At 40.3% G+C, this 22,136-nt stretch overlaps 1 protein-coding gene across 3 annotated transcripts in view; it reads left to right on the plus strand.

Moving 5' to 3' along the window:
* The window catches only part of ptpn4a (protein tyrosine phosphatase non-receptor type 4a), a 115,534-nt gene that overhangs the window by 74,422 nt on the left and 18,976 nt on the right, over positions 1-22,136 (plus strand). For 2 of the 3 annotated variants that reach the window (XM_042336022.1, XM_042336023.1), the window contains exons 11-20: positions 4,600-4,663; positions 5,594-5,766; positions 6,916-6,984; positions 11,698-11,832; positions 14,272-14,430; positions 17,660-17,810; positions 18,134-18,217; positions 18,593-18,649; positions 19,757-19,913; positions 21,488-21,654. In XM_042336022.1, the coding sequence (XP_042191956.1) occupies positions 4,600-4,663; positions 5,594-5,766; positions 6,916-6,984; positions 11,698-11,832; positions 14,272-14,430; positions 17,660-17,810; positions 18,134-18,217; positions 18,593-18,649; positions 19,757-19,913; positions 21,488-21,654 (1,216 nt within the window). The remainder of the gene's footprint in view (positions 1-4,599; positions 4,664-5,593; positions 5,767-6,915; positions 6,985-11,697; positions 11,833-14,271; positions 14,431-17,659; positions 17,811-18,133; positions 18,218-18,592; positions 18,650-19,756; positions 19,914-21,487; positions 21,655-22,136) is intronic. The other variant, XM_042336024.1, reaches the window with a different exon arrangement.

Here is a 22,136-nt window from a genome sequence, read left to right on the forward strand (position 1 = left end):
AAACGATTTAGGAAAGGCTGCATTTCTATTCCATAATGCTATCCCGTCGTGATGATTACATATTGTAACTTGGTTGTTCAAAGACAAAATTGCCTCACTGATATTAAGCTGCTGACACATTAAAATGCAGCCCTTTGGAAGAATCTGTGATGCAAGCTACAAGCGACTTGATATGCTATGTGAACTTTTATATTGTATTAGAGAAATGATTTGAAAACGTAATTGCATATTTGGTAATGTTGTGGTGCTTATCCAGTCAAGTATAATCTGTAGTTGAGGCTATAATTCAACAATAAGATAATTAAGGCATGTAATAAAATAAATTGAGCTCAAGCCTATTTTTATGATTTCCTCTATTGCTTAACATCTTCTGCGGTTTTGCCTCACATACAAAGGGGTGTTTGTTATACGTGATATAAAAGTAGCCATCAATTGAAGCCTGAGGGGGAGTTTTGGGCGTCTTTAAATTGTTAGAAAAATTCCTGTTGCATACTGTGTGTTTTTGAAATTGCTTGAGGCACAGTCATCCTTTGAGTATCTTCCCATTAATGACCTGTCATCCTATTAAGGACCTATCGGTGTGATGTCTTTCCTTCTGGGAAAACATTTGCTGTCTCCCTCCTCAGCCCAGAACAGCACAGCTTTGCCAGTCCTGGAGATGTAACCACTATTTTTAAATTCGTGGGCAGCTGAAATAACCATCAGTTTGACATGTTACCATTATCTCCACAAACCTATTAATCACCTCTATTTCCAAGTGGATATTTTAAGACGAATCCTGGTGCACTCCTTGGTGTCCAAGTGATAATAATTTCTGACGTAACAGTGTTTCATAGTGTTTAGTAGTTAACATTGGAAATAAATAATAATAATAATCCTTGCATTTGACGTAGCGCCCTATCATGTCTTTGAGACGTCTTAAAGCTCTTCACAGAATATACTGTAAAGTGTACTGACTGTGTATTTTGTGAGCAAAACGCAGCAGCCAATTACGCACATCAAGTCCCATAAACAGGGATATAGTGACCAAATTATTATTAGTTATTTATTTATAGAGAGAGACACACACACGCAGACAGAAATGTTTGTACAAAACATTTGTAATCAAATGTAAGGTGTTGCCATTAGTCCTTATTCTCCATACTTTAACCGCCTTGAAGTATCCTTCAGAAATGAAAGGCGCGATATAAATGTAAATTGTATTTTACCCCTTCTGAAAATTGATTCTCCCGAAAGCTGTCGTAATAAAAAAGTCGGTCATGCAATTTTTTTCTGTTATTGTAGTAGTAATAATAATAATAATCCTTGCATTTGATATAACACCTTATCATATCGTTCAACCGCCTCAAGGCGCTTCACAGAATATATTGTAAAGTGAATTGATTGTATTTTGTGGGCGAAACGCGGCAACCAATTGTACATTACTCTCAATTAATGGTAAGTGTTTCTTTGCTGTGGCCAAATGGTGGCGCAGATGCAGTTGTTGAGTCCAACCTTTCCCTTCTCACGTCAATCTTTAATAGCTGTACTGATGTAACGGAAAATGACTGGATCCTGCATGAGCTGAAGCTCATTTGTTGTCCACTTAGTGTTTGGCACAAATGGTTATGCACATTAGTTGAGAATATTTTGATCAGGTTTAAGAAACATTTACAGTAATGGAAAGAGAGAGCATGCAGCTGAAACAGAGGCATGACTTTGCGATTGACGATTAAATTCTTTGCCAATCTTTGACCCCTTGAATGATATGGACTCAGCTTGCCAGGCAGCTGAGTTTCTGGATGTTGTGACAATAAGAGTGCACGTTTGACCTACTTATTAATGACATGACCAAGGTGTTCTTTCGCCTGCATACTCATATTACACTACTTATTTTCTCTCATGGCTTAATTTCCCTTTTCTCTTTTTCTCTCCTCTCTTTCTCATGTTTTTTGCTTTCCTTTGAATTTTTTTTATTCTGTATAAATCTCACATTAATTTTTCCTTCATTATTATTCCATGCGTAGTTGTGCGATCACATTATTTTGGGATCTTTCATTTCTAATTGTGTCCCGATCCCTTGTGGACCATTTTTCCCACCACATCTGCAGTTTGAAAGTCAGTTTCGTGCTAATAGGGGAGAGATTGCTTCATCTACTCAGTGAGGTTGAAACTGCTCTAAGAGCACCATAGGTGGTTTCACTCACGCTGAGCAGTAAGGGTAAGCTTTACGTCCTTTATAATAAAACTACGTGCGCCTTCAATAGATTCACTCGGCTTCACCTTCTCGAGCTTGAATCGTGTCTAAAAGCATCCTCCTTTGATGGTTTTTTTCTTAAACGACAGGTTGTCATCGTCCGCCCCTGTTAAGCACTCTAGGATGCTGACCTGCATAAGGGGCGCTATATAAATGCAAGTTATTGTTGATTGTGGGACACTACTGAGCGCCCTTCAACAATACAGCAGTACTGCAATGTCAAACCAGACTATGAGCTCAAAGTTTCAAGCGTAGGAATTGAACCCACAACCTGATTCAGAGGTGAGAGTGCTCCCAGCTGAGCCAGGCCAAGCCCATCTCTGCTTCTGCAACAGTTCGAGGGTTTACCTGTCCCATTCCGATTGTGGGAGTCAGCCAAGTGTGTTGTGCATTTGACGTTGATGACATCAGTTGATTTAAGTATATTCAGTAACATTTTAAGTCAAACGCCTTCATCCTTATAATATAGCTAGAGGGAAAGGACAAAAGATTTAGAAAGATAAGTGTGTTTTGCCGTATTAATATCATAGAATCTGGTTTATTTTCAAAACAGTCCAAAAGGTACTTTTTTTATACCGTGCAGATTGGTTTAAAAAAAATCCATTTTAATGAGTATCTAAAATCTAGTTTGGAGACTAGACAGTAAAATTGGCCTTTTATCTCCATTCGCTCTACTTAATGTATTAAATCTACCCAAATAACGTTACTGAATCCCTTGCCTCCTTCAAGACCTGTCTCAAGACCCTCCTCTTCAACCATGCCTTCGGTCACCCTCCTACCCCTAACCTTTCCGCCCTCCAACCACCAGCTCGGGTATGGATCCCTGATTGTCTAGCGCCTTGGGACATTCTCCTGACGTGAAAGGTGCTATACAAATGTCATTTGTTGTTGTTGAATCGACTGGACAGTGCTTTTTTTTAAAAAAAACGAATTTCAATTGGAATTTAAACGTTGCCTTAAACAGCTGTCTTCCATTGTTTCTTCAGTCCCGTTGCACTTCCTGTACAATGTTCTGATGAGTTCTGGACTCCTTTTGAGGGTTAGGGTATCAGAATTTTCTTTTCCACTGCGGTCCAGCTCAAGCCTTTGCTTAGTGCATTCCCAGAGCACGCATGCTAGAGGTTTAACAATAAATAGCAATTGAAGCAATTGTTCTCCTTAGTGGGTTTTGTGTGGTCATGTGCAGTCTTCCACATTGTCTTCTAACAGTGCATACTGTATTAGTATATTCAGTGAAACTCTGATAACTCACCCTTGGGATAAGTTGTCAATCCCACATAACTCACCATTCACTCAATAGCTCGGCTATTTGATTACTTTGTACTTTCGAGATACTATGCTTTGGATAACCAGTCAACTCTGATAAGTAGTCATTTGAGCTATTTCCCTTGGGATTACGAGTTATCAGAGTTTCTCTGTAGACAGCACCACTGTCAGCTTGCATTCATGTAGCACTTTTACGGATCATTGATACTCTCAGCAATGCTATCAATGCATTATATTACAGAATGGAAGTAAATGTCCTTGGCAAGTAATTTATCTGTTCAAAAATTTGTTCTCCTCGTCGTACCCTTTGTCCTTCAAGTAGCTCAAGTGGAGTTTACAATGAGAACCCATTTCTCAGCCTGGAAGACAGTAGAATGGCCCTCAAACTAGCTGGATTTCTTTTTCCAAAAATAATGAGCATGATATCATTCACACAAAGCATTGCTCTTTTATTTTTAATGGATTCTGTTTAATTTTATTCAAAGAGTATTTGCCTAGAAATATGCTTTCTATAGAAAAGTCTGTGAAGGACTTCGATATATTTCAATGTGATGAGGTGTATATATGTCAAATGCAAGTGTTGTCATAGATTATAATCCTTGCATTATCTTAGATTCTTATATTAGCGCAATTACCATTCCCCCCTCCCCCCCCCCCCCCCCCCACCCATTAACAGTATCAAGCTGCTTTTGAAATGATTCTAGTGTCCTGGCCTCAAACTATCAATCCTGGGCATCTGTTCAGTCGTTAATCACACTAAATAAAGATAAATGTCCTGTTATATGTCCTGAATTTGGCCTTTACAACTCTAAGCATCTGTGCTTTTGTTCTGCTGACTTGTGCATCCTAGAGTATTGATCTGGAGCACTTTTTCAATCACATTTAAATGAAGATGCCCGCGGCTGACAAGCCAGCTAACGCTCATTGACCACATATGAAAAATGGTCTGTTAGACAAAATGCCAGAAGATTCTATATCCAATCCTCAGCAAGAGTCGGTGCCTTCAGCAAAGAAAAGGGGGAGAAATTTGCCAAAATCAAGATGTTCCTCGAACAATTCATATCTTGAATTTACTCACTGCCTTTCCTTTTCAACAGGTTGAAAATTGTAAAAATATCTTTCAAATGCAAACAGTTCTTCATTCAACTTCGAAGAGAATTGGTGAGTGAGTGTTTGTACTTCAGTGTGCTTTCTTCTGGCTGAAACCAGTAGATCTGTGATATCAGATAATTTGGGGAGTACAAGTTTGCAGGACTTTGGGGAGAGTGCGGGGGAGCGGGATTGATTTGGACAGCTCTTTAAAAAGAGCCGGCACAGACGTGATGGGCCGAATGGCCTCCTTCTGTACTGTATAATTCTGTGATTCTATGCATTGCATGAGTATCCGTTTTGTTCTCCAGTTACAGAGCCCGTTTCAAACATGATGTCTTAAAAAACGTTTTTATAAATGTGTTGCCTTAATGCTTCCACATTTACCCACATTGAGCTTTGTGAGCCGATCACCCTCATCCTTGCCCAGCTTGACTGGTTCCCCACCCCCTGGAGATCAGGATCCTTGTTCTCACCTTTAAAGTCCTCCGCGGTCTTGCTCCTTCCTACCGCTGCGATCTATTAAAACTTCATCAACCTCTCTGCTCTGCAGGCACTGGGCTGCTACACTGTCGATGGTCAGGACTTCAGCCTTTCTGCCCCCATCCTGTGGAACTCCAACCCGGGGCCCCTCCACCTCGCCCTCTCCCTTACCTTCTTCAAAGATCATCTCAAGACCTTTCTTTTCGACCAAGTCTTTGGTCATCTTCTCTCTTTCACCCCCCTCACACCCCTCCCCTCTCCGATCCCCATCCACAGCTCAGGTGCAAACCCCACACTATCCAACACACTGGGACATCCTCCCAAGGCGAAAGCCGCTATACAAATGCAATTTGTTGTTGTCGTTACTCTATGCACACAATTACCAAACAGAATTATTCCTGTGTAGATGGAATCGGTAAAAGGATGAGAAGAAATTTTTGATTGACATTAATATTGAGTTTTCAAAAAAATATATGTTTGGCAAGTTAAAATTCTGACTTTTTTTCCCCCCCAAAACAGCTCGACTCAAGAGAAACGTTGCTTGGATTTAACATGGGGAACTATCGAGCTTGTAAAAATCTGTGGAAAGCATGTGTAGAGCATCATACGTTCTTTCGGCTCGAGAGACCTGTTCCTCCACAGAAGAACTTTTTTGCACATTATTTTACGTTGGGTTCCAAGTTCCGATACTGGTAGGTATTTAACTGTTGGAAAAGCCTCAGTTTTACAATAAACATTCTAGTTTTTAGGGCCATGCGGAATAAACTAACGACAGTTTCTAAATTGCAACTTGTCTTGTCAAGTAATAATGTTACCCTGAGATGTTTGCTTAAAAAGATTTTTGCACATTTACAAGAGTCCATTTGGCTCATTACCGGCACACTCACTCGCCTTTGAATGAAACTTTAAGTTGAAGTCTCATCCGTTTGAAAGACTGTCACTATTTTCAAGAGAACAGAGAATTCTCCCAATTTCCCAACGTTTTGTGTTTGGTGTGACTTTCGAATAGGGATTATTTATCCCCCATTCGAAATTCACACCAAACCCCAAACTATGCCATAATGCTTTGTCTGCTATATCTATGCATTGTGCTGAACTCGCATCGTCTAAGATGGCATTCCAATGCAGTGCTGAGCATGTGTTACGTTATCAGAGGTGCCCATCCTTTGCATGAGAAAGTTAAACCGAGGTCCCGTCTGCCTGTTTAGGTGGACCCAAAAGATCCCAAGGCACTATTCGGAAAGAGAAGGGAGTTTCTCTCCTGGTGTAAGGAAACCTGTTTTGATACCACATCTGTGTGCTACCAAAAATTGTCAGGACTAAAATGTGCTTATTAACTGGTTTTGTAAATCGGAAATAAAGGTTTACTTTCCAAATGCACTTAATATAATAACAATGATTTCAGAATAACTGCAGGCTGTCTAGCCAAGTTAAGTCAGGTCTCTTGAGATGTTAAGTGCAAAAGTCCATAGTTACATGAATCAGACCCTTATTTTTTGAAGTGAGATAACCATCATTTCCACTTATACAACAGTCTTACATTTCCAAAAACTAGTCACTGCCCATCAGCATTGCAACATTTTAAACGTTTTTGTGTTGAAATTCTTGATTTTTTTTCCCATGGAAACCAGTTCTTTTGTACAGAGGTAATATTTGGAGAAATGAAAGGTTGTCAATAGTGCCTTTTAAAATGAACAGTGCAGCAGAGAAGCAGGCCATTAGACCAACTTGTCTGCGCTCGAGTTTATACTCCACCTGAGCCTCCAACCCTCCTCATTCCCTCTCTTATTCCTTCTCCTTCATGTGTGATTTCAGTCTGAAATGTATTCATTTATTTGCAGTGGGAGGACCGAGGTGCAGTCTGTGCAATACGGAAAAGAGAAAGCAAACAAAGACAGGGTATTTGCCAGGTATGTTTGTTTGAAATCCCCTGTATCTTGTTTTGTGAATGGACTACTTTTTTCAGGGTGAAAGTAAATTGTGGTACTACTTTACTTCAAGATACATTAGAATACCTCAGCATACTATTAGTCATCAGAGTGTTAAGAATCACACACCCTTCCTGGGTCTCACCCACCCTTTCAAATCTTATTTTAATGAGCAGATAGAATGGTTGAATGATTACAACAATGAAGATCTTGCCCTCAGTGGTTGTGCTTGTATCTTCAAGGAATTTTCGTCATCCAAAACTGAATGGGAATAATCCCTGCCCCAGTGGCTGGTCTGCCCTGTCGAGTCCTGCCTTCAGGTTAGCTGGTCTGTCATCAACAACTGTCTTCAAGTGCTGCAAACCCATTTGGCTCAGGAATGGAGCATCTGAGTCCACTGCATTAGGTCAACTTGATTCTGATATTCCATAGTCAGGCATTTACACCTGGGAGCCAGCTCAGCCCAAAGGAAATCCTGCCTACCCCCTCACAGTCATGCTAATTTACAGGATATTCAGCAAAGTACTATGAGACACCTCAATGACTCAAATGCAAGGACTGTTATTATTTATTTAGCACCACATCAGCATTTTTTTGATTTTAACTTTTTGAGACGAACAAAACTGAGAACTAGTCAGTGAAGTACGTGTCTGTATGTTGTACAAGAAGAGGAAGCATGTTGTCATTGACCAAACGGAATGGTATTTCTTGAGTTTCTTTTTATTCCACTACCTCCACCCAAGCTGTATCTAAATCGGCTTGCCTACTGGTCACTTAATTAAGGAAAGGAAAATAAGATCCCAGGAAAGGTAGGTAACTGGGAAAAGCATCAACTGTTCTGCATTGCAATGTCGTTTTCAAGGTTACTGACAGATGATAACATGTATATTTGAGTAAGAGTGGAGCTCTGCCAAAGTGCAAACTTGCAGTGGTTTAGCAGCGCTTCTTTCTGTACGGCTAATAATAAGCCGGCAGATAACCAGCCGTGGCTGCGTTTGAATTGTTTTTTGTGTATTGAATAGAATGGAAGTCTTTGAGCTACAGCCTTAGGTTCTAAAGACACGCTAACTAACCAGGTCTGTTCCGTTTCTGTCGGGGGTCTTTTTTTAATGTCTCTCAAACACGGTGCTTACGTGTGTGGCTCATCCAATAATTCTGAATGCGCAAATGGTTCGAGTTAAAAAAGAAGTGAAACCGAAATTTTATTAACTGGTTGAGGCTTAAAGTGTTTTCTGAGAAGTTTTGAAAACACCTAACTAAGTTTATGGTTTGGTGTTTGCGCCTGTTGGAGCAATATTTCCTGTAATTATTAGCACTCTTAATGTGGATGAGAAGATTTAGTGTGAATCCCATACCAAGACTTGATCTCAGAATCTAAGATGCTGTACTATGAGAGTCCTACATTGTCGATGGTGCTGTCCTTCAGAAATGTTGTCTACCTTTTTCTGGTGGTTCAAATGTATATTCATGATCTTATGATATTATTTTGAAAATTAGCAGATTTTATGTTACCCTGGTCTTTATTCATTCCATCGTCAAGAATTGCAAACAAATAGACTTGGGTTTGTGGTAAATTGCTTACAATTTCTCTCGAAGTTTATTTCAAAGTATACTTGGAGACGTGTTGACGTGATAAATCGTTAGCATCTCAAATGCAAATATTTTAGCCGTTAGGGATCAGTCAGATGAGACTTTTGCAGTTATCTTGGAGACGGTGTGCTCAGAATAGGACTCAAGACAGTGAATGAATGAAGGGATCTGTAGGAAGTTTTTCTCCACCACTTCCCCCCTTCACCCCCCCGCCCCCTCTAAAAAGCAAATCATTTTGGTCTTATCTGTATTGACCTTATAAGAATAAAGGAAATAAAAATACAAGACCAACAAATGTCTTTCTGTTCATTGGCTGAATTGAAAGCTTATGAAGAGAACGCCTCAACCTCTGGTAGTTATTGGACACTCAAGTTTATTTCGCAAGCATTGAAATGTCAAACTTCTCAGAGTGAGACATTCAGGAAATTAATGTCAGTAAAGACCCTAATGTGAAGACACCCAACTCAGGTTTTCTGCTGTGTACAAAATGTTGGAACCAGGAGTCACATCCTCAAAATCAAGGCAGTAGTAGAGAACAGAGGATACACTTTTTGCTTCAAAGTGATCAATTTGTAAAACAACAAACAGCACAGACTGTCATCTTCAGGGTTATTAGATTTTTAAAACTGATGGCTTGAAAGAATCTTTTGGGGAACTTGCTGAATAGATGAGATGAGGAGACCATGGCCTTCTCCTGCCTGAAATTGAGACTGTTGCTAAGGATAGAATTCCTGCTTTTACGTACGTGATGGTTTTCTGCTCAGTGAAGCTACCTTGCGTGAGGGATGCTACATAAATGCAAGTTGCTGTTGTTAATTCGGTAAGTGTCGGACACCTTGCCTGACCAATCCAATCCTAATTGTTGGCTCCTGAAACATCCTCACCAGTAAAATCCCTTCAGGCCCTCGCTTCTTCATACCTCAGTATCTCACTTCAGCTTCACTCTTCTGCTCACCCCCTCCGCTCAGCAAACTCAGGCCTAAATTTTGCAGCCACCATCAGCAACCGAGCCTTCAACCAGTATGTCAGGATGGACATGCTCATGCCGCGAACCTTCTGGCTTGCTGACTGTCTTCAAAAAGACAGCTTTGAAATAAATGACCTCTTTGTGCATGCCTATGGCCACCTTGCCCATCTCTCTTGCTCAGTACCTGGCATCATCTTTGTAAATTGTTCCGCTATGCGAATGTTGCTGCATAATTCCAGATGGTTGTTGTAGTGGCCCAACAACAACTGGCATTTATATAGCGCCCCTCACCCAGGGTAGCGTCTCAGAATGCTTGACAATTGTGGAGCCTGGCCCCGAGCCAGGGGGGTGGGATTCAGTTAAAAGAGCTGACCAATGTTTATATACATTCATGTATATTCATGTATATGCTGGAGGTCAACAAAAAAATAACTGGGGACTCATTTTGAGGTTAAGCTTCATAATGGGAGCATTACTATTATTATAATACCTCTGATTATTTTGATATGTATTACAACTTATTTTTCAAAATACTACAAAGCATAAGGTATGCTTTAAACTGATGCTTTAAACATAAACTGATCTGAAACCCAACAATTGTAAGTTACTCTTTCAGTAAAGGGTTCCAATAAAATTCCCCTCTCTTGATCCATCTCCACTTCAAAAATGAATGAAGAGTTTTTGGGGGTTCATTAAGACTACCTAATTTAGCAGAATGAGGAAGGCAGGTTATTCATTTTTTTAGTTTCGTACTTAATTCAGAGTTTTGTTATGTGCTGTAAATCATTTACTTTCTGTCCTGCTGTTTCCGCTTTATATTCACGTTATAAAAATATTTTTTAAAAATCACAGATAAGCACAGTGCTTAATTGCAAATCGTATCCTATTACAGTGTTGCTTTATTATGATCCATTACTCATTTTATTTAGACAACGGGTATTGAAGCATGAAATAATTTAAATGTGAAAGCTACATTTTCTCCACAGAAAAGAAGCTTATTTTGCATCTTTTTTTCGAACAATAGTACCTCACTGCTAATTTCATTGGCATATTTTCCATGGTTGGTGACACTGCAACCAAATGTGGAGATATGAAAATGGCAGAGCACTGACAACCATAGTGGTCAGAGAAACCGCAGCTCAGAACAGCTCACTGATGCAATGTGGTCACAGTTTCTGCGAAAATTTCCCAAGTGAACAGGAAGCAGATCAAACCAGTCTTCAAGCGAGTGGGACCTAGAAGTGAAAACTCTTTCAGTTAATTTTTTTTATCAATTCAATGGTTAGAAAATAAAAAATAAGTGTAGCTTTTGATACTCCAGCACAGTTATTTGTTAAAAGGGAACAGCAGTGAGTGCATTTAATGCGCACATGACGGGTAAATGTCTTAAATTGTTATCTAAACATCTGAATGGCTTAGTTCAATGAAAGATGAGTAGACAGATGTAGGTGTCCATTAATCAGCACGATTATTTTTATTTTCCATTTACTGTAGACACCGTCGGAAAACGTATAAAGGGCGGAAGTTTTCAGATCTCGTGACTTGTGTCATTTGTGAAATGCCGAGATACAGTTCGGTGCAGTAAATGTGTGAAGGTTGAGGTTGCGGAGATAGATGTACCTCACATACTTTCCTGTAGTGCTGTGTACAAGTGCCGTTCTAATTTTATGATGGGTTTACCAACGGTGAGGAGAACATTTGTCTTGCCTAATGCTCGACTGGAAATTCATCAAGATAAGAGTCCTGCATATTAACACACAAACTACGTTCAGAGTTTGCTACAATCAAATTGGTTAATTGTGCTGTTAATGAATTGATGAATCATAACATGTAGGATTTTTTGACAGGGTAATTAACTGTTAAAGGCGTGGCTGAATATGTTTTGCTAACTGAAGGTATGGTATTGTCGAAAGCTCAGTATTGCTGAGTGAGGTTTTTTTTTAACAAACATTTCTTTATCATGTAGCCCTGGACTTATTTTGAAGGTAGATTTTGGATTAACATCTATCGAGCCCTACAGCTATTGTAAGATTCTCTTTATCTCCTCCCCAGCCCCTATCGACGCTTTAACAAGTTCAATTTATTTCTCTTTCTCCCCATCCCCCCCCCCCAAACACTGCCACCTTAAAATGGCCCAGATCACCCAGTAAACCTTTGACAAGAAAACTGATCGGTGGAATGGACTGGGATTCGGTAAGCAGGAATTCATTGTCAGATGATCGACTTGAAACACAGAGCCTGCCTTCACGTTCCCCACCTGGAACCCCAAACCAGTGAGTAACCAAGGAATTTTCACCCTAAGAAGCAGAATTATTGATGGCAGTTTAATTGGGCAGTTTATAACATGAATTGTATTTCTCCACTCTTTAATAGAGTATTTCCGTGTGTGTGTGTGTGTGTGTGTATGTTCGCTTGCCCCCAAAAAGGATGATTTATTTATAATTAAAATTGGCAAGTAGTTTTAAAAAGACAAAGTATTGAGTGAAATAGAATTACTCAAAATAAACTGCATCCATATGATAATATCTGAAGCCAGAGAAGTTGTGTTTTGTCGCATTCAGTGTTAAATTGAAGCTGATTGAAGAGATTTTTGAGGCTAGTCAGTGTAGCATTTTTCACTGCCAGTTCAGCACTTTTCCTCATCAATTCATTGATGTTCCGACAAAAATACAACCAGCAGGAGCAAACACCAGGAGTTTGAGATTAACCCTGGCGAAAGTGAATACTTGTGGCACATTTTGTTATGTCCATATGGCACAGCACATATTAGTTGTGCTTTGAATTTGATTTAACTCTCAGCACATTCCAGTAGACAACTCGTGCACATGCATGAATATGTTGTTGGTATAGTTTAGCTGCATCACAACACGGTTGGTGTCTCAATTGGATTCAAAATATCGTGACGAATAATCTTCTGTGTGTTCTGTTTTCTATTTCTAAGCCTGGCGATTAAATTCATCTCAGATGAAGCTCAGTTATGACAGCATTAACAGCAGATGTAGAACAAATTGGTACTCTGACTTGAGTTGAGTTAGGCTGTAGATTTTTTTTCTACCTGTGTGTGTGTTGTGTGTGTTTGGCTATTTCCTTGTGTATTCTAGCAGAGCTGCCCAATTCAGTCATGGCAAAAAGGTAAGGAAACCTGAATCTTGTTGAAGACTGAGGAGTGTGGAAAAAGATGTATTGATGGGAATTTCACCCACAAAATACACAGTCTTCAACACCTTGTGTACAGCACAATATATTCTGTGAAGCATTTTGAGATGCCTTAGTAACGTGATAGGACAATTGCAAGGATTATTATTTAACTACAAAGAATATTTCCTCGGTCCTCTGATATTTCTTGATATTTGTATTTCTCTTTCTTCTATAACTACCTTTGCTTGAATGCATTTCTCCACCCACCCCCCCCCCCCAAAAAAAAATCCTTGAATTGTTTCAAGTAAACGATCTGATGATCATTATGTTATATGTCTCCAATGAAGAGGCTATCACCAGCATTTGCTCAAAAGGCCAGATGGCCTTCTGTGGTATGATTTCTATGGTGCGAGCAGAATGAAGTCCTAAACGTCAGGAACTGCTTTTGAAGGGATAAGAAGTGGACTCAAGAGCTACCAAACAATGTCTCTTATTCAGATTAGCATTGTTGTCGTCAGCTTTTCTCTGTCTACCTATCCCGCCCCTCCCCTCTACATGCCATCCACCCAACCTCCTGCTGTAATATAATAATAATCCTTGCACTTGATTTAGCGCTTTTCACGTCTTCTAGACATCTCAAATATCCTCCGCAAACATCAAATGTGTGTCCCGATGACATCCAAATCTACCTCTCGATATCCACCCTCCATGCCAGTCTTGCGGTCTTGCCTAGCTGTCTGTAAGACTTTGTGCGATTGAGAAGACGTCTGCTTTCTGCACAGATCTGTTTTAACGTTCGTCCTACCCTTTGTTAGCAAGTGCTTTGCCATTGCTAAGCAATGCTGTTCAACTTTTGTGAACCTTGCAAATGACCTCTTAATATAGAAGCTTTTTAAAGCAAAATGTATTTTGAAAGATGCAAAGACTCCAGTATTGACTGCCCTGCAGTGGTTTCAAAACCATGTGATGTATAACTTTGGAGATGGATGAGCATTGAGGGGGGAATGTGGTCCACAGAAAATTAGGAGAGTCCAGCTCATGTTTATCATTTGCATTTCAAGACGTTTTTCTGACTCAATTTCACCTTGATATGTATAGAGTTTTGTTTGTTAGTGTGTGTTAGTATTTATGGAAAGTCAGCATTAATCTCCAAGATGCCCAATTCAGTTGATGCTCGCTCAAAGATATCCTCCTCAAATCTTTAAATCTGCAAATCTTCGGCCTTTAAATGTAATCTGCTATTTGAACCGGAATATAACATTACTCTCTTTAATAGAGTAGTTATGTAAACTAAGACTCAATAAGAATAAACAATCCTTGCATTTGATATAGTGCATTATGTTGTTGAGACATCTCAATATATTGTAAAGAGAATTCCCTGTTGTGGGCAAAACATACTTATGTTGTGGGTCCTTTATTTTGTTGAGGTTTAGAGCTATTAGGTAGAGCCCCGGCATGGTAGAGAGATGTTTGCTGTGAGAGTTAACTTTCTTGTGATATGTGTCTAATTTGTTTTCTTTCTCTTCTCTTTGCCCCTGCGACCAAAACCACCAAACAAATTCTTGGAAATGAAGTCGAAACTCCACGTTTACCCAGGAAGGAAGCCGTTTGAGACCTTCTTCTGTCGGACACTTGGTCGATCATGCAGTGCACGATTCATCAAGCGAAGTCTTTGCTAACCACAAGTCTCCTTCGTCCACTCAAGCAAACAGTATTACTCTGGAGACCTCTCCGTAAGTTTCTTCTGTTCGCGTTTAACATGCTCTAGTTGTTTGAGCAAATTTGGGTGTGAGTCAATGTTCTGCTTTCCAGAGGCTGGCTTTGTGGATGAGTAGGAAATTCACACCGAATTCATAGCAAATCCTTTTTTTTCTTGTTTTTTAAAAACCCAAGCAGAAAAGTCTCCTTCGCTTTGCTATCTAACTTTTATTCTTTTAGTGTATTTTAAATTGCTTCTTGCCATATGTTGTCGTCAATTCCACATTGAGTTTTATAAAACACTCCGGAATTTGCAATAGTCAAATATAGATGATTTCGCTCTGTTCTATTAATGACCTAAATCTTGCTGCGGCAGTGTGGGCGATATCACACCTTACTTGCATTGGGTGCACTGCCAAGCATTGCTGAAAAGTAGGTGGGCCACAGCTAACACTTCATAAAAATAAATGTATTCCTTCAAAATGGATTTAGTGGCATGTTTTAATCAAAGTGTTATCAACCCAATTTCATGTCAGTTGGATTAGTGCCTGCATTAGTTCCCAATAGCTTTCAGGAGACTTTTGTTCTCTTAAGCTTAAAAAGTTAACAAATAACGCCTTTCAGGTTATGTAACCTGTGTGATATGTACTGTGGATTCGCACAGCACTTTTATCTCCTCTCTCTGCTGCATTGTTTTTTGTTCATTGTAATTCAGGAGTAAAAAATTCAGCAGAAATGAAACCATCTAATCATAGAATCTTAACAGCACAGACAGAGGCCATTCGGCCCATCGGGCCTGTGCCAGCTCTTTGAAAGATCTAGCTTGCTCTAGTTTTAATCACTGTGCAATAGAAAACACGCAGGGGTCGAAACATGTCAAAACAGGAAATGTCCCAACTCGATCCACTCCCCTGCTCTTATCCCAAAGCCCTGCAATTTTTTTCCTTTTCAAGTACATATCCAATTTCCTTTGAAAGCTACAGTCGAATCCGCTTCCACCACCCTTTCCGGCAGTCCATTCCAGATCGAAACAACTCGCTGGGTTAAAAAAAAAATCTTCTTTCCTCACCTCTAACCTTTTGAGCAAACTTACTTAACAAAGAGTGATTGGGACCTGTGGAGGAGAGGGAAATAAAAGGAGTTTCTTTTGTTTTGAGCTCCTTCGAAAGCAATTTGAAATATAAATTTATAGACAGTAAAATCAGCCCAATTCAAACAGCAGTACAGACCAAAAGCAAGTAAGGTATAATTTGCAAAGATGATTGTAGTCTTTTTTGTTTGTGATTTGATAAGAATTGTGTACGGAGACTGCTGGAATTTTAACGTTAGCTCACCATCTTGTGGTTAACCTTTGGAGAGATGTGTTTGGTTTGCAGTGGCTTTTTTGTGCCACTTGTATGGAGGGATCCCAAAGTACCACAAACATTTCCTGTTGTGATACGTTTTGACCCCTGCGTATGTTTTCTGTTGCGCAGTGATTAAAACTAGAGCAAGTTAGATTTTAAATATATGTGGCAGATGCTGATTTTAATGAACACATACTGCATAATATTAGCATTTACATTTGTAAAAAAGGTTCAAACATACACCCTTGCAATAGCAATCCGCTGCATCATTACGTAGGTTGCCTAAGGCTGCAGCATCGAATACCGTTTCTGGTCTGCAAAATAAGCTGCTTTTACCTAACCATTCATAATGAATCTCAACCTTGGCTGGATAAACATAAAGCACCACAGTTGTTGCTCAAAGCTCCCAATTGTTGAACCTCGCAGCTTGTTATGCTGATATGTCACAGAGGGATGCACGGTTTCACTTCTGAGAGATAATAGATTTTGGTGGCTTTGGGGGAAAAAAAACAGTGCTGCTCTGTGCCACAACTACCAACTCCCCTATTCACCTTCAGGTTGGCTGCCTCCGCATGGCTGGCTCTGGCCTCCTGCTTATTCCTCGTCCCCTCCACCTTGCCCCCTCCTTCCCCTCTTTTAGATCATGACTGAAGACCTTTTTCTTCGACCGTGCTTACTGTCACCTCCTCCCAACCCCCCCCCCCCCGACTCAGCATCTGGCTTCGCCACTGTTGAGTTCTGAGACGCTGCCCAGTGTGAAGAGCGCTATATAAATGCAAGTTGTTGTTGTTGGCTAGTGAGATCTGTGTTTGTAGTGAGGTGGGATATAGGTTTCTTACAATAACCCGTTTGCAAGAACTGCGCCTGACAAGAGACAGGTGAAAGCGACCCTGTATTTTGGAAGACGTTGTATTTCACTTATAAAAGTTTCATTTCGCTAGGGCGGATTACATAATGCCAAATACCAGAATAATGAACACCGTGCTGTGACGTTGGTCAATTCTAATGCTTATCACAATGAATTTATACGCTTCACGGTGTCGAGTGCATTATAAATTGGGATTGAGAAGCACAAAGTGAATCCTGCTGGAGCCCTGCTTCTGAGATAGCTGTGAGGAGTTGTTTTCTGCGGCACTTCATCTCAATTGCAGTATCAACACAATAGCAGGTTTAAATCCAGCTATGCTTCCAAATGTTCCTCTGCAACCTCTTGCTTTCCATTTCCTTGCTGTTAACAGGCAATTTAAATATATGGTGCTTAAAAATGTAACTTTCCATCACTGATTTGTCTTGTTTTTTGCCAGCCGAGTGTCCGACACACGCGGAAACCCATCACCATGCTTACGAGTATCCAGACCAAACTTTGGTCCAAATTTCAGAGATAGATTGTTAGAATGGAATGCACACTCTCTCCCTGGAGGTATGCATCCTGCGTAACTGATTCAGGAAAGTATTAGATGCAGATTGGCAAGAGCCAAGGTTTGGGGACCCAGAGGGTGCATTGGGGTAACTGCTGGAGTCTAACCAGCTAAAACTGCTCAGCTTGACATTGAGATTACTGTCGGGCAAGCTTTCTCGTTGGACCACCCTATCCATTAGGGCTTTGATTTGATGATAAACTCTTCAGTGTAATCAGTCATAGATTGTGACAACAAAAAAAGGCCATCCAGCCCCAGTCCCCCTTCTTCATTGACAGCCATCTATCTAATTCCCTTTCAAAGGATTTTGGGATCTGTGCATCAGTTAGAGTTTATGGCAGCAAATTCCATATTGCAATAACCCACTGTATAAAGAAGTGTGTGTGTGTGTGGTGTAAGATAGCTGATGGAAATGATAAGCACTATACAGTACTTGTGTGGCTTTGGGAGAAGTATTTATGCAGGGGACAATGCATTAAAAAGTCACCTTCGTCTTTCAGAACTCAGGAGACAGGGGGAGATGGACAGCCACCAGCATTACCACCCAAACAGAAAAAAAATGCTTCAATCCACTCGCAGCAGTTTAACACTTCCCTACAGGAGCTGGATCCTCACTCCCACGATGGTCTGATAACGTCAGAAAAATCAACGGTAAGTTATTTTGTAATTCAGAATGTGTAGAGACAAAAATCGGTGATGTTTAAGGTCCTGTTTGTAGGCCACCTCTGTGCGCAATTGGCTGCCGGGTTTCGCCCACAAAATATACAGTCAATTCGCTTTACTGGCATCTGCTGGCACTGAGAGGGAAAAGGGAAGCAGATCCAGTAATTCATAGGCCAACCTCCAGAGAATCAACTAGAAATAACTATTATTCTACTACGTTCTCTTTAATTTTCAATACGCATTTCAGAAAACTACTCCTACTCACTGCTTTCTGACTGAACCTAATTTCCTCTTTTGTGTACTTTCTCTAGCCAAATGGTATTGTTCCTCATGACAATCTAGTCCCGATTCGAATGAAGGCAGATGAGAATGGGAGATTTGGTTTCAATGTCAAGGTAGGAGGGCAACTTGCTCTCAATTTTCGGTATTCTTCCTTATCGAAGGTGAAATGTACACGTCTCGTTTCACGCATCAGCTGTTCTCAGTTTATTGTTCGCTTTAACAAAACCAAATGATCAGATCAGTTGAGACAGCATGCACCCATGCGTGATGGAAGCATGTATTCTGGTATGTACTAATGGTGCACCCAGTCCTCTCTACGTGTTTTTATCCTGGTAATGGGAACCTATGGGATAATTAAAGCGCTCCCATCCACCTACATCAATTGTTTCTCAGGCTTACATAGCTTAAATGATGCTGGAATGTTCCTACTATCATATTAAACTACTATTGAGGGAAATATTGAGTTCTGTCTTTTTTTTGCTTTACAGGGAGGCATTGATCAGAAAATGCCAGTAATAGTATCACGAGTGGCACCTGGAACACCAGTGAGTAGCTAAGAATTTGCACAGGGCTGTATAAAGCAATGATGTCTGTAGTTTACTGTCTTCTGAACCAAGGGAAAAGAAATTGTCTTAAGAGAGAGTGCAGTGTGTCTTATCTGTCCATTGTTAATTGAACACCTCAATGCTTCAATTTCAAGTCGATTGGAATTGTATCGCTCCAGATTTCACCAAATTGATACATGACTGGCTGTCACATTGAGGACAAAATGGATGGATTTGTTAGCGATTCTAATCTGTGTGTAAATATCCTTCAATATTGACTTGTAATTTCTTCTCAAACTCAATGCATAAAATATGACTCAACAACAACAAAATTACATTTGTATAGTGCCTTTCACGTCGAAAGAACGTCCTAAGACGCTGGACGATCAATGTTTCGTACCCGAGCTGGGGGTCGGGATTGGGGAGGGTGGAGGGCAGGGAGGGAAGGAGCGTGACCGAAGACACGGTCGAAGAGGAGAGTCTTGAGACGGGTCTTGAATGAGGCAAGGGAGAGGTGGAGGGACCGCAGAGTGGAGTTCCATCGGGTGGGAGCAGAGTGACTCACAACTTGTATCCCTGAACCAATCCACTTGCCCCTGATCATCGAGTAATGAATGGTGTTGCTCTCTTCATACTCTTATTGCACTTTGGCGTGTTTGGCAATCACGAGCCGGCATTTTACAAATACACTAAACTCCCTGGCTGACCGGACTAATAGACCCAGTCCGGCAAGTCGGATTTTCCTGCTAAATGCTTATCTTATCCTAATATTTAAAATAAATAAGTAAAAAAAGAAATCCTCCCTCACATTTAAAACAAATCATAGAATATTACAGCACGGAAGAAGACCACTCGATTCACTGTGCTTGTGCCGGCTCTTTGGAAACCAGTCAGTGTCAAGCTGTGGGCATCACGTGGCTGGCGGGAGTTCGAAAACAGGATGGAATTTTAGTGCATGGAATGGATTCGTAGCGCACAGAATCACAATTTGTTTCGGACCCAGTCTGGGGGTTTCTACATACAGTTTCAACTCAATGTTAGTCCTTTTTCTTAGTTGGCAAATTGCTGCTATAATAAACGGGTAACATTTTTTTTGTCCTTGTGCAGGCTGACATTTGTGTTCCGCGGCTCAATGAAGGTGATCAGGTTGTACTGATCAATGGCAAAGATATCTCCGAGTACACACACGACCAGGTTGTCATGTTCATCAAAGCTAGTTGTGAGACTCGCACCGAAGAGCTGCTGTTATTAGTTCGGCCCAATGGTAAGTTTTCAAAAGTCGCCAACTCCTTGCAAGTGTAGCTACATTCCAGTGTAAAATCTTTTGGTCTCTTACCAGTGATGACCAAAGTCCTAAGCAAAATATTTTTTTGGGGGAAAAAAAAGGCGTTAGACTTGGTGGCACAAAGCGATAAATGGCCTCCTTCTGTGCTGTAAACTTCTATGATTCTATTTTGCAGGGCTATGGGGTAAAAGCGGGCGAGTGGGTCTAGTTGGTAGCTCTATAAAAGAGCCAGCACAGGCACGATGGGCCCAATGGCCTCCTTCTGTGCTTTGAGATTTTATGATGCTAAAAATACTCATAATGTTAATATTAAAAATCTTTCATTTTCACTAGTCAATTGAACTATATTTTCCAAACTAATTTTCCCATTGAGTGTCATAGTCATAGGCTGCATCTGTATTATCTACATTCTGTATGAAATATAACATTCATAAATGTTCATATAATAAAATATTAAAAATAAACCACCTGCACGCCTAAATAAATCAAAAGCTCAATTCCTTTGTGTTTTGTATGTTTTATGGAAGCAATTAACCTGCTAGACTCGTATTTAATTGCACTGACCTTGGGGACTTTAATGTTATCAATGTGACATCAAGCTCGCTGATAGAGATAAGACGGTATCATGTGCTCAATTCATGATTTTAATAATTTTTTCATCCAATTTGAGATTAAAATTGTTTCTTCCTATGTTTGCTTCTGCCAGAATAATTGTGAACATTCTCTCCTACAATCTATTCATAGCATCTTACAGCACAGAAGGAGGCCATTCGGCCAATCATGCCTGTGCTGGCTCTTTGAAAGAGCTATCCAACAAGTTTCACTCCCCCCTCTTATCCTATTGCCCTGCAATTATTTCCTTTTGAAGTAGATATCCAGTTCCCTTTTGTTGTGATTTAATGAGTTCAATTCTAGCCACCAGCTTCTAAACACAAAGAGGTTCAATATCTTGAGGTTTGGTAGTGAAGCCAATACTCCTGAGAGGAATTGGTAACCATGCCTGAATGTTCCAGCGAGACTTCAGTTCCCTTTAGTTAGACTGAGCTGGCAGTTATAAATATCATGCCATTGCATGTAGACATAAATATGGCAACTAATCACCTCACCTTGATAAGAATAAGTATTGTAGGACATCTTATTGCCTGGAACAAAATTTGGTCCCATTAACTGAATACAATCATTGATCACGTGAGCCGAGTTTACCCATTCCCTTCTCACTTCTTTCGTCCTTCCAACGTGAAAGGCACTAAACCAAATGTAAGGATTATTTCATAATCATTGCTTATCTATTTGATAGATAAATAACTCTATTTGAGTGGTCACTCAATCCACGACTGTTTGCAGGACGCCGCTGTGCGCAATTGGCTGCCGCATTCCGCCCACAAAATACAGTCAATTCACTTTACAGTATATGCTGTGAAGTGATTTGAGACGTCTCAATGACGTGATAAAGTGCTGTATCAAGTGCAAGGATTATTATTATGGATCCTTTGAAGGAAAAAGTTGCTAAAGTAAAATGATTCTGACATTTTTTCCTCCCGTTTCCCCTTAAGCTGTTTATGATGTTGTGGAGGAAAAGGCAGAGAGTGAGCCGGATTTTCAGTACATTCCAGAGAAATCCCCTCTGGATGGAGGGCAGCAAGACGACGATGCCTTACAGGAGTCAATGGGGCAGTTACAGGAAGGTCTGGAGACCAGCACTATCCTCGCACAGTTTGAAGTGAGCATCTTTTTTTCTTGACCGCAGCAAGCAATCTTTAAATCGAATTTCGGAACATTTCAAAACTCTGTACCATCTTAAAAAATGCAAAGACCACTCTCAAAGACATGATAAGGTGCGATATCAAATCAAGGAGTTATTATTACCCTCGCTTGTGGATTCAAGTGGTGGACATTCAGCTTATGGTTGAAGCTGGCGCTCCAGTTCAGTTTTGGGTGAGCACTGCACACAAAACCTGAGATGTCACCTGGCGTGAAGGGCGCTATGTAAGTGCAAGTTGTCGTCGTTAGAGAAACTGTGGTCTCATCTGCCTATTCAGGAAACCAAACGTTAAAGAATCTATGAGGCGATTCAAAACAAGACTAGACTTTTTTTTCTCAGAGTTCTAGCCAGCAACCCTGCAGGTTAAATTCGTCATTTACTTTGAAGCTGTTTGTGGGTCATTGCTGTACACAAATTGGCTACTGTTTAGGCCTACAAAT

The sequence above is a fragment of the Callorhinchus milii genome, unplaced genomic scaffold (genome assembly GCF_018977255.1).
Source record: "Callorhinchus milii isolate IMCB2004 unplaced genomic scaffold, IMCB_Cmil_1.0 Scaffold6, whole genome shotgun sequence".
NCBI lineage: Eukaryota > Metazoa > Chordata > Chondrichthyes > Chimaeriformes > Callorhinchidae > Callorhinchus > Callorhinchus milii.